General features: G+C 32.8%; 3 protein-coding genes across 3 annotated transcripts; all 3 read left to right on the top strand.

The window, feature by feature from the left end:
• Positions 1 to 235: 235 nt before the first annotated feature.
• Positions 236 to 4,691, top strand: LOC112045615 (UDP-glucosyltransferase 2-like). The gene is made up of 4 exons (XM_024081881.2): positions 236 to 1,066; positions 2,010 to 2,232; positions 2,965 to 3,184; positions 3,930 to 4,691. Exons 1-4 carry the CDS (start codon positions 236 to 238, stop codon positions 4,213 to 4,215), a joined length of 1,560 nt encoding a protein of 519 aa, XP_023937649.2. The 3' UTR covers positions 4,216 to 4,691.
• Positions 4,692 to 5,003: 312 nt separating this feature from the next.
• On the top strand, positions 5,004 to 8,712 carry LOC112045616 (UDP-glucosyltransferase 2-like). The gene is made up of 4 exons (XM_052885076.1): positions 5,004 to 5,834; positions 6,024 to 6,246; positions 7,608 to 7,827; positions 8,258 to 8,712. Exons 1-4 carry the CDS (start codon positions 5,004 to 5,006, stop codon positions 8,541 to 8,543), a joined length of 1,560 nt encoding a protein of 519 aa, XP_052741036.1. The 3' UTR covers positions 8,544 to 8,712.
• A 2,043-nt stretch (positions 8,713 to 10,755) lies between these two features.
• On the top strand, positions 10,756 to 12,911 carry LOC128198669 (UDP-glucosyltransferase 2-like). The gene is made up of 4 exons (XM_052885079.1): positions 10,756 to 11,070; positions 11,683 to 11,902; positions 11,986 to 12,205; positions 12,587 to 12,911. Exons 1-4 carry the CDS (start codon positions 10,756 to 10,758, stop codon positions 12,909 to 12,911), a joined length of 1,080 nt encoding a protein of 359 aa, XP_052741039.1.

Raw genomic sequence — 12,911 nt, forward strand, 5'->3', positions numbered from 1 at the left:
AATGATAATATTTAAACTAACATAGACGTTAAACTTACAAATAACACAAAACATAAGTAAAACTATGCGTCTATTAACTACTTGAATTAGAGCTGTAAGAGCATTGGGAAATGTAAAATGTTATCATTTTTCAATTAAGCAATCAGTGTAGATAACAATTAGATATCTATGAAATTGAATATTGGCATACTTTATGAAATTTCGTCAGTCACATTCTTAATCGTCTTTATTAGTCATGGCTATTACCAGGTGTATATTATTTTACGTAATAGTGTTTATAATAACGGGAATCGATAGTGCCAGGATACTAGCTTACTTTCCGACTCCATCGATAAGCCACCAGATTGTGTTTCGCCAACTCACACATGCATTGGTAGCACGTGGCCACGAAGTGACCGTAGTGACACCCGACCCATTCTTTCCGAAGGGAAAGTCTCCTGCCAATTTGACAGAAATCGACGTCCACGATGTCTCATATGAAATATGGGAAGACCTGCTCCAACTACACAGAGGAAACAAACAAGATATTCTGTTACAAGTGAGATCACTTTTCGAAAAATTTTCTACCATTTTAGATGCGCAACTGCAAACGCCAGAAGTGAGAGCAATATTCAAAAAGGATAGAAAACATTACGACTTGTTGATACTAGAGGCATGCAATCGGGCAGTTTTGGGATTTTCCCATATATTCGATGGTCCAGTTATAACTATCAGCTCTTTTGGAGCAGTTCCGATGCAGTATGGTATAATGGGTGCTCCTGTACATCCATTATTATACCCCACAGCTGGGAGACAGAGACTATATAACCTTTCTTTTGTCGAAAGAGCAGTTGAACTTATCGGTTACTATGTATTTGACTTTTTAATTTTGGATACTGACCATTATGATTATAAAATAATGCAGAAAAACTTTGGTAACAATGTACCAACGTACTTTGAATTGTCAAACAATATTCAACTGATGTTTTTGAATGAACATCCATTCTGGGCTGATAACCACCCTGTACCTCCAAGCGTTGTTTACATTGGCGGCATACATGAAATAAAAGAAAAGGGACTACCTACGGTAAGTAACATTTTTTTATATAAAAGTAGAAACTTTATAAACGATAGTTCCCGCGAAATATGTATGTCGTTTTTCTATCGGTATAGAAATGTTTCATAACTACGAGACATGCTAGTATTAATTTATTAGTCCTTTTTTTTAATTTTTTAACAATGTTCATATAAAAGTAAAATATAAAACACTATTAAAAATTTATAAAAAAAAAAATCAGTCCTCCCGCTGCAGGACATTTGAGTGCTCAAGCAACCGGTGGTCAGGGCTCAGAGTGAGGAACCTCCTCACAATACGCGCCGTCTCATGAATCACTGCCTTCTGTATCCGACTCTTGATCCAACAGTTAAGTGAAAGCTTCTTAAGGTGTTGGTTGAAGCTGTTGGCTTTGACCATTGATTGAAACAACTTTTGGAACAATAATAGTTGATTCAACATTCCACATGGCGGTAATCTCGTGAGCGAGGTCCAAGTATTTTGATACTTTTTCCTTTGCGGCTTTAACCAAATTATCGTCATGTTGAACAGTAATATCCACAATTATTGCATGGTGCACTGACCGGTCGACTAGCACTATATCAAGTCTATTGGAAACAATATACCTGTCAGTGATAATCGTTCGGTCCCAGTAGAGCAATGCACTGCTATTTTCAAGAACTGACACTGGGTCGTACCTATAGTAAGGCATCTCAGAATCGATAAGGCCATACTGAAGAGCAAGCTGTTGGTGGATTATCTTGGCTACTTGATTATGTCTATGCAAGTATTCGCCGTTAGCAAGGTGAGAATACCCGGACACAATATGCCTGAGGGACTGACGATTCCCAGGACGATGACACGCTCGACAGATGTCTAGAGCGCCATCTTTCATAATGTGTGTATGATTAATTATTATTAAAAAGTGTTAACTAAGCTGATTGTATTCGGAATAAAATATTTCTCATATTTACAGGACATCAAAAAATTTTTAGACTCTTCCAAGCATGGTGTAATTTATGTAAGTTTTGGTACCAATGTCCTACCGTCATTGCTTCCTCCAGAAAAAATTAAAATTATGGCAAAAGTTTTATCTAATCTACCTTATGACGTCCTGTGGAAATATGACAAGGATGTTTTGCCTGGATCGTCAAAAAACATAAAAATATCAAAGTGGTTTCCTCAACCAGATATATTAAGTGAGTTATACCTTGATTACTGTACGATGAGATAAGAAAATATGATGTTTTTAGTAAAATACAAAAGTGATGAAATGCTTGGCAGTTTTGCTTTGGCTATAGATAATAATTATAAACCTAGAATTTATCGTTTTGAAGCTTATTGATAAAGACTAATTTAGGACTTATAAATTCCACAATTTACTAACTTGGGCTGGAGCATAAACGACTAGTTTATGTATGCACACTTTTTGATTAACTTACTTAGTAATTTAATATTATTTACTTTCGCAATTAACACACACACACTCACACATTCCCCCACACACACCACAAACACACATACACACATACAAACCCACCACCACACGCGCATATTCACATAATATATATTGTAATTATTTTGAATTGTATAAACTTAGCATTAACTTACCACCTAACTTAACTTTACTACCAAATTTAACTTGTTTGTCACACACTTCATAAACTGTTATATTCTTGTTTCACTACTGTGGAAGAAAGTGATTACCACAATACAGGGAATCCTAGTGTGGAGATCACAGACTTATGTAAATTATTTTTATGTGAACTAGTGAATCAATAAATATTATTATTATTATTATTATAAAATATAGCTTATGACACTTATAAATATCGTGGCTCGTGGCTCGTGGCAATAAAACTTCATCTTTCTTAATTTTGTAATTTTAAATACTAAATTAGTCTATAGCAATGCTTATAATATTTTTGCAGAACATCCAAAAGTCAAGTTATTCATAACTCAAGGAGGTTTACAATCAACTGATGAAGCTATAGATGCTGCAGTGCCCGTAATCGGTATACCAATGCTGGTAGACCAATGGTACAATGTTGAGAAATACGTATATCATAATATTGGATTACAATTGGATATAACGACTTTGACCGAAACAGAATTCAAACAATCCGTCGAAACAGTAATAAATGATAAAAGGTGAGAAAAAGTTTGTAATTAACCTTGAAATGTATTTTAACAATTGATATCAGTAATTACAGGAAATTCCAGGCATAATAATTATATTTCTCTGACTCAGGCAGAGTTCACTTTCACCATTTAATACCCTATTTTTACGAGTACACACAGACCAAAGACCACGCCCTTCCACTTGCAATTTGCATCTAATACTAGACATTCTTGGAGTTTCTCTGCGTGATCAAATCAGAAATGAGAAGATCCGCAGATGAACTAAAGTCCGACCGACATAGCTCAGCATGTCGCGAAGCGAAGAGCCGATAGACGTTGGGGTTTCAAGATGCTGGAATGGTGACGACGCACCGAATAGCGCAATGTTGGGCGGTTCGTTGGCGGGTTGCAGGAAACCGCTGAATGCTGGCGGCTCAAGACCGTTATGCTTGGAGGTCCATGCAAGAGGCCTATGTCCAGCAGTGCACGTCCATCGACTGATAATGTTATTGATGATGATGACTAGACATTCTAAGTGTTTCTTCTATTTGCATTAATTTTTTCATAGTTCGTCGATTTTTGGTAATCTTTAGCTGGCTTTTATTGAGATTGTCGTGGATTTCGTGGAACGTTCGCCTTGGCTTTCTCCTTCTAACATCTATTTATATTCTATTTACCTACGCTTCATAAATTTTCATAATCTCAAGTATCTTGTATCTTTTCTTTGATTTACTTTAAGTGGCTCTTTGATATGATGAAGATATTTTTATTTCAGCTTCAAACGTAACATAACAAGACTTAGGACAATTTTGAGAGAGTATCCCATCAAACCCCTTGATCTGGCGGTGTGGTGGACAGAACATATTATTAACCATGGCGGAAATCATCTTAGGGCACCTGCAGCTAACATGTCGACGTTGGAATACTACGAAGTAAAACTAGTCCTTATCATAGTAACTATTTTTATGTCTATCATTATTTTACTAGGTTGGCTTATTAAATCTAGCTTTAAATTGATGTATTACTTATATAAATCAAACATTAAAATAAAGATGCATTAACTGATAACTTCATAATATTATAATGTAAATAAATTATATAACTAGTAACAATTAGTTAAAATAAAGTTTTTGGAAAATCTCCGAAAGTCGTGAGATTAACTAGAATAGCTATTTTTATGCCAAAAATTCCTTTCATATATTATCAGAAAAGTTTCAATGTTGTTATAATATGTGATCTGGATCAAAGAAAATTAGTTAGATTAGATACTTACTAGCTTTCAAAATTAAAACACCGCATCGACATCGGTCAATCCGTTCAAAAGTTTCGATGTCACAAATAGACACACACACATGCAGACAGACATTTTTGGTGCGTCATAAATGCTTTACATCATTTTGGAAAAGAGCTGATACTGTTACACTGCCGGGCCGATGTTGACTATACATAACTAAGAACCACCGCAAGAAAACTTGGATTTTCGCAAAAAGTTTGAGTGCTACGATATCACAGACGGACATACACCGACAGATATCGACGTCCATTTTATAACACCTCTCTTTTTGTGTAGAGGGTTAAAATACACATTAAATTAAATAATAAATAATAAGCTTGTTAATCTAAATAAATGTTTTTTTTCATCACCATTGACCTACCTTATTACATTAACCTAATATTTTTTAATCACTCAATAATATGTATGACGTAAGAAATTATTTGATATCACCGATACAATCAGCTTACCTGTAAATTATTATCGATAACGAGTAGATATGAATGAATATAGTAAGTATAATAAATATAAAGGCAGTCGAAAATATTCTAGTCAGTCATTTACTTAAAATTAATCATGGGCACAAATAAAGGTATATATTTCTTGCTTATTGTGTTAATGTTAAGTGGAATACATGGAGCAAGGATATTAGCGTATTTTCCTACGCCGTCTATAAGCCATCAATTGGTATTTCGACCCCTCACACAAGCATTGGCAGCGCGAGGTCATGAAGTGATTGTAGTCACTACGGATCCAGTGTTTCCGAAAGGGCAAACACCAGCCAATTTAACGGAAATCGACGTTCATGATATATCCTATGAAATTTGGGGAAGCCTCTACAAATACCATAGAGGAAATAAACGAGAACTTTTGGTGCAAGTGAAAGCTTTCTTCGAAGTGTTTACAAACGTATTTTACCGTCAAGCACAGACAACGGAAGTGAAGGAACTTTTAAATAAGGACAGAAAATATTTCGACTTACTGTTACTTGAGGCATGCAATCGGGGACTTATGGGATTTTCGCACATCTATGATGCTCCAGTTATTACCATTAGTTCATTTGGGGCCGTCCCAGCCCAATATCATACTATGGGCGCTCCAGTACATCCGATATTGTATCCAACGGCTGGAAGACAGAGATTATATAAACTCTCTCTATTGGAAAAGTGTATTGAAATGTTAGGGTACTACTTATTTGATTTCTTAGTATCTGACTCTAATGCATATGAACATAAAATAATGAAAAGTATTTTTGGTGAAGATGTTCCAACATTCCCAGAATTAAAAAATAACGTTGAACTACTGTTTTTAAACGAACATCCAATATGGGCAGATAATCACCCGGTGCCACCTAGTATTCAATATATTGGCGGTATACATGAAACCAAGTACAAGGATCTACCTGCAGTAAGTATTTCACTTTCTGTTGAGTTTTTCATACATGAAAAGAAATAGCATGGTTATTGATGATATTGCAAATAACGTGTGTAAAGTAAGGTCAGATTTTTAAAAGTGATATTGCAGATTTCAAAATAAAAATATTTTAATTTCGCCGTAATTTTACTCTGATTAAAAAATTATAACTTATTTTTACAGGATCTCAAAAAATATCTAGATTCATCTAAGAATGGAGTAATTTATGTTAGTTTTGGTACCAATGTTTTGCCTTCACTGCTTCCCCCTGAGAAGATAGAGATAATGGCAAAAGTTTTGTCTCAATTGCCATATGATATTTTGTGGAAATATGATAAGGATGTTTTACCAATACAGTCGAAAAATATCAATATATCTAAATGGTTTCCTCAGCCAGATCTCTTGAGTAAGTTTTAGCTCTATAATAATTATGATTAAAATTAAGATCCTTTAATAGCTATATATTTACTTTTTAATAGGCGACACGTGATTAGGGATGATGACAAGTATTATAATTGTATTTAAATTTAAAGTACGTTATTAGTAAAGCAATTTTGTAGAAGTAACAGGGTATCTTAAGATCGTTTAATTTATACCTATTTAATTTATAATAGGACGACGCGATTAGGGATGATGACAAGTATTATAACTGTATTTAAATTTAAAGTATATTATTAGTAAAGCAATTTTGTAGAAGTAACAGGGTATCTTTAGTCTGGGCCATATTTCTGGTGATATCTAAAAAGCGCTCCTATTAAATAAATAACACGAAAGAATGAAGCCGTCGATTCATGAGAACGTTAAATTTGTAAGAGCGTTCAAACAAAATTACAAAATCTTTGTTTATGTGTAGGTATATTTAATAAATTGAAAAATGTCAAAAGCAAAATTATTTTTGAAACTGTACATCGCTATATATAGTTTCAAAAATAATTTATATAACAACTATAAAACTTTTATCGCGTATATTTACCAGTTACGCGCGTATGCATTTAGAGCGAAAAATATACTGTACTAGTTACCATAAGTAAATTTTTAAAAATCCAGAGTTAGATAAGTTTAGGTTAGAACATAAACTACCCAGGTGCCCTGCGGCCGGCCACACTTAGGTCAGTGTTTAGGTTATAATCTGTTATTTCACTAAACCAATTTAGGGATTTGTTCAATTCACTAGATTTGTTTAGGTTTAGGGAAAAGATAGAATCAAGTTGTTATTTAACATTCTCCGTGATTTGATCAAATCCCTTAGGGAATTGAATCCGTGTTTTTATTATATCCCTGCGACACTACTTTACAAACACTTGTTATATGTTTGCATTCTAAATCTAAACAATGCCAGAACACGTTTGTTCTAGCCTTGAATATTTTCTTAAGCTATTCCCTAAATTAGCGTCAGAATGTATACGCAACCAGTTCGCAGAAATTGTGTATATTTTCCAGAACTTTAATTTGCTTTACGTTAACCATACAGTACCAAACCAGACAGAACACTATGAGTGTGTACTGGCCTTGTATATTTTCAATATACGCATTATCATTCCCAGTGGACCAAACAGATTTCCAACTAACTAAGGGGAAAGGGGGCCCAGACAGAGAATTTATAAAAGTTTTTATCGTGGTCCTAGTTTTGGTATATTATTTAGTTACAGTCATAGAAAAAGCTTCTTTAGAGTATTTACGAAATGAATTAACGATGAAATAAACTTTATTAAAAATATATAGCTACATTTTTTTTACTATTGAAACCTAATTTTTATCTTATTGCAGGACACCCTAAAATCAAATTGTTCATAACACAAGGAGGTCTACAATCAACCGATGAAGCTATAAATTCTGAAGTGCCGATGTTAGGTATTCCCATGTTGATTGACCAATGGTATAACGTTGAGAAATATGTCCATCATAATATTGGATTGCAACTGGATATAATGACACTGACAGAAGAAGAATTCAAGCAAAGCATTGAAAAAATTATAAATGATGAAAGGTAGATAACATTTACTTTTTATTTAGAAAATATATAAGTATTTTGCATCATCATCATTGTCAACCCATATTTGCCTCACTGCTAAGCTCGAGTCTTTTCTCAGAATTAGAGGGGTTAGGCCAAGAGTCCACCATGCTGGCTCAATGCGGGTTGGCAGACTTCACACACGCAGAGAATTAAGAAAATTCTCTGGTATGCAGGTTTCCCCACGATGTTTTTCCTTCGCCGTTTGAGATACGTGATATTTAATTTCTGATAATGCACTCAACTGAAAAGTTGGAGCTGCATGCTCTAGACCGGATTCGAACCCACACCCTCCGGAATCGGAAGTAGAGATCATATTCACTGAGCTATCACGGCTTTCTATATTTATAATATTTTGTATATAGTGCAGTAATGAAATGACAATTGTTTCTGTTACTTGTTCCAGTTACAAGAAAAATATCACTAGACTAAAGACACTTATGAGAGAACATCCGTTAAAGCCTTTAGATAATGCTGTTTGGTGGACAGAACATATAATTAAATACGGAGGAAATCATTTAAAATCACCAGCTGCTGACATGTCCTGGACAGAGTATTATGAGGTGGAACTTGTATTAATTCTTTTTGCAATTTTAATAACAATATTGACTGTATTAGGCTGGATTATGAAGTCAGTTTTGAAATTTATGTATAATATATACAGAACTAATATTAAGTTAAAAATTTATTGAAACTGTGATTAAGATAAATGTGTAAAAATTACAGGAAGAACACAAAAATAGTGATAGTGCAAAAACGTCAATAGTAATACTATTGCTATTTTTGTTCGTAAGACTCGAATTAGATACTAAAATAAATACATAATATATTGATATAGTTGACATAGTTTCGTTTTGAACAAATTTTGTACATTATAAATTATTTAAATTAAGTTACAAATACTTTCAAACTTAAATGTTATACTTTATCATTATAATCTACACATACGAGGAAAAGGTGAAAAATAATATTCAACTTCTTTATTTAGAAATTTGGTATAGTGATACCAAATTTGAAAAATCTAAACATCAAGTGTGATGTTTAGTTTTTTCTATTATTTTAGTGATATTGAGTTAAAATTTTTCTCTGTTTATTTATTTTTAGTAAGCAATTCATTAAATAAACTACAGTTCATTACAATCAAACATCTATTGCACATAATATTTAAATTGAATATGTATTAAATGTTGAACAAACGGATCTAATTAGTTACAAAGTTATTTCACTGACTCAATTACATGCAAAAAACGCAACGCAAGAAAATAATTATTATATTATATTACCTATTACTATTTCATGACGGGGATGAAAAGTTGTATGAAAATCTTCATTTAAGTTCCACGGCGATAATGTGGTGGATCCACTAGCAAACTACTATTAAGCCAAAGAGGAATGAGTCCAATACGAGCAAATTAAATATTTAGAAGATCTGAAGAAAAGAAAAATCTTGCTCGACGTAAATACAATCGTACAGGCGATATTGCAGAATACGATATACGTAAATAAATTTTTCAAGTATATAAATCATTATCAAATAAATAATCTTGTCACGCTGATTTATTTATGATTATGATTATTATGTAATGATGCAGCTGTGAAATTTTTATTTTCCAGTGAAAATATTCTTATCAATAGTACCTACCCAAGTCATTTGTACGATATCATGTGTCTCATTTGGATAAGTCATTAATATAAGCATTTCTGTCTGTAATCTTAAGCTAGATATCAATTATTATTAATGTATTAATATAAGTACTCATTAGAGATAAATTATGACGTATTTTATTTTTTATTCCCTAATTTATGTGCCTATTAAAATACTAAAACAAAAAAGTGGAGATAAAATTTAAAAGTAATTATACACTCATACCTACATACGATTACCGGAATTAAATATATTGTTTATTGTTAGTTTAGGTCTAAAATCGCAAGCTTAATCAGAACTGCTTATTCATGTCAGACTTGGTGACAATGCAGGCTGATCAGAGAATTTTGTGCTTTGATTTTATATTGTCTTTAGAGGAAAATAAGGAAAGTACATTATCCTAGCAGTTTTGATCTAATAGTCAAGTAAACTCGGCGTATCTTTTCACGACTTTTATAGTATTTTTGTCGTAATTCTTTGCTTTCGACAATATTGTTCCTATAGAAAAGTTTTCGTCACATGGTTTTCTTTTCCAACTTCCTGTTTAAGTTATATGTAATATAGTGGCGTCGTCTTATGATATTATTACTATTTATAACAAGGTTTTGTGCCAGTGGTTGGTTAGTTTAGTTGTTTTTTATGTAGAACTAACGCCCGCGACTTCGTCCGTCCTTAGACCTCTTTAATCCGGCCCTCTCGCAAAATCCGTTCTTAGCGGACGTCTACTAACTACTACTCCTACCTCTCTCTCTGACAATTTTGTACATCAAGTGATTTCGTGACCTTTCGCTTTTATATAATTTAGATTTAAAACTCATCGATAATGAAAAGGATGCTTAACTTTTTCTAGATAACATTTTCAGTAACAATCACCAATGTTGATCCGTGCCTCGGAGAGTTCGTGATTCCGTTGGTCCTGATCATGCAGTGTTTGTTGAAATCCTCATCATTTTAAGTGATCATGTCGATATTTTAAGATTTTTAATATTAAAAACATGTTGATTAATTATAATTAATCAACATGTTCTTAATTTTGATGTGCCATAATTTAATTCGTGGTGTAATGTAATGTAACGTAAAAAGTCTATAGTATAAAATATCATTGATTTGAGACTTTACTTTAATTTTAAACTCGACATTCTTTACCATACAAAAAAACGATAAGAAGTTACTCAAAAAATATATTATCGTTTTAATGCTCATATTAAATTGCATTAAAAGGTAATTGTTAAACGTTTATTTGATTAAAAGAACTCGCAATGTCAAATGTATTTTTCGTTCTTTATTTTTACATTACAATACAATATAGTGAAACTGCAAATATATTGGCAATATTTCCAACGCCTTCAATAAGCCATCAAGTAGTATTTCGACCTCTTATGCACGAACTAGTAAAACGTGGTCATAGAGTCACAATAATTACAACAGATCCAGCTTTTAATGAAAAACAGAGACCCGCGAATCTCACAGAGATTGACGTTCATGATATTTCATATAAAATATGGCAAGAATACGCGTTAACAGCTAACGGAGATGACAACAATCTGGAAGATAAATCAGTTATATTCTTATCAGTGATATTCAATTTATTCGAACAACAATTAATGTCAGTTGATGTGCAAAAGTTGATAAATGATAAAAATAAAAAATTTGACTTACTATTTCTCGAACATTTCTCGCGTCCAATTTTGAGTTATTCTCATATTTATAAAGTGCCAGTAATTACATTTAATTCTTTCGGACCTACGTATGATTTATTTGATTCCATAGACAGTGCAATTCACCCACTTGTTTATCCAGCGCCCCCTTTGCAAAGATTTTACAACCTTACAGTGTGGGAAAAATTAAGTCAGTGGTATTTATTTTATGTAACATACAAAGTCTACTGTGTGGCGGAGAAAAATGAAAGAAAACAGCTTAAAAGAATATTTGGTCCTAAAATGCCTGAATTTAGTGAATTAAAAAACAATGTACATTTGACTTTTCTGAATACCCATAGAATTTGGGATAACAATCGACCAGTATCCCCAAACCTAATATATGTAGGAGGTATACGGGACAATCCTGCACATGACTTGCCAAAGGTCGGTTACATTTGAGTTTTTTTTAAAGCTAATTTCTATTTCATTGTAACTAATAATAAATTAAACTTAGCACATGTTTTAAAAACAAAAATGTATTTACAGGATCTGCAGTCGTATCTAGATAAGTCTACCAAAGGTGTTGTATATATGAGTTTTGGTAGTATAATCCAGACATCATTGTTTTCTCAAGAAATAATTGAATTGTTTATTGATGTTTTTTCTAAGCTTCCATATAATGTTTTAATAAAGTGGGACAGTGAACTACCAGGATGCCCTGACAATGTCAAAGTTGGGAAATGGTTTCCTCAAACTGATTTGTTGAGTAAGAGACACCTTTTTATTATTATCCGAAATTGTTATTATTTTAATGTCACAAATTCTTTAGATGTCTTGATTGTTTTTCAGGGCACAAAAATGTCAAATTATTTATTACTCATGTAGGATATCAGTCAATGAGTGAATCTATAGATGCGGGCATTCCAATTGTCGGTATTCCAATGGCAGCAGATGAATGGTATAATATGGAATTATGTTTAAAACATGGAATAGGAATTAAACTAGACTTCAAATATCTGACTAAAGAAAATATAAAAGGTGCAATTAACACAGTAATTGGAAATGAATGGTAATTATAAATATTAGTTTTTCAAGAAATGCCCAGAGTTTGGAAATTGGTGGAAAAATCCCACACCCATGCAAAGATCTTATCAATCATGTAATAGTGATTGTTACCTTTTCCGTAAAAATACGTTTAATTTTGCTTTTCTCTGTAAAAATCGACGAAGTCGAGCGAATTTAAGCATTAATAAAGTAGGTTTCACTCCGAAAGCGAAGCATCCATAAAATATTTTGACTCAAAAATGTTCAATTCTATGAATTCGTCGATTTTTCAAGACTATCAGTGAAATGAATCGACTATACTTTATTCATTATGAATTTAAGCAATGTAACTCTTTCTTTTAACCTATCTTTTTATTACCTATTTTTGCTATATTTTTTGTTTCAGCTATCGTGACAATATTATAAGGCTTCGTAACTTAATCCACGATCAACCCCAGTCTCCTTTAGATCTTGCCGTGTGGTGGACGGAGTATGTGTTGAGGCATGGTGGAGCGACGCATTTGCGATCTGCAGCTGCACATATGCGCTGGACGGAATACTATGAAATAAATTTAATATTGTGTTTGCTCTTACTGATTTTGATCTTCACTTTTTCAATAATTTATTCTGTTAAGTTATTTGTAAATAAGCTTGTTAGTGGACAATTCATATCTACAAACTGTACGCCCAATACTGCGACGCAACGCTGTGATCGAGAGAAAATGCAATAA

Source organism: Bicyclus anynana, chromosome 2, assembly GCF_947172395.1.
Source record: "Bicyclus anynana chromosome 2, ilBicAnyn1.1, whole genome shotgun sequence".
Taxonomy (NCBI): Eukaryota; Metazoa; Arthropoda; class Insecta; order Lepidoptera; family Nymphalidae; genus Bicyclus; species Bicyclus anynana.

Excerpts from the sequence above, each read along its gene's own strand:
- LOC112045616 (XM_052885076.1), top strand. The coding sequence starts at position 5,004 with ATGGGCACAAATAAAGGTATATATTTCTTGCTTATTGTGTTAATGTTA. Across the intron at positions 5,835-6,023 it reads AGTACAAGGATCTACCTGCA|GATCTCAAAAAATATCTAGA; the intron begins GTAAGTATTTCA and ends TTATTTTTACAG. Across the intron at positions 7,828-8,257 it reads AAAATTATAAATGATGAAAG|TTACAAGAAAAATATCACTA; the intron begins GTAGATAACATT and ends TACTTGTTCCAG.
- LOC112045615 (XM_024081881.2), top strand. The coding sequence starts at position 236 with ATGGCTATTACCAGGTGTATATTATTTTACGTAATAGTGTTTATAATA. Across the intron at positions 2,233-2,964 it reads TCCTCAACCAGATATATTAA|AACATCCAAAAGTCAAGTTA; the intron begins GTGAGTTATACC and ends ATATTTTTGCAG. Across the intron at positions 3,185-3,929 it reads ACAGTAATAAATGATAAAAG|CTTCAAACGTAACATAACAA; the intron begins GTGAGAAAAAGT and ends TTTTTATTTCAG.
- LOC128198669 (XM_052885079.1), top strand. The coding sequence starts at position 10,756 with ATGTCAAATGTATTTTTCGTTCTTTATTTTTACATTACAATACAATAT. Across the intron at positions 11,071-11,682 it reads AATCAGTTATATTCTTATCA|GATCTGCAGTCGTATCTAGA; the intron begins GTGATATTCAAT and ends ATGTATTTACAG. Across the intron at positions 12,206-12,586 it reads ACAGTAATTGGAAATGAATG|CTATCGTGACAATATTATAA; the intron begins GTAATTATAAAT and ends TTTTTGTTTCAG.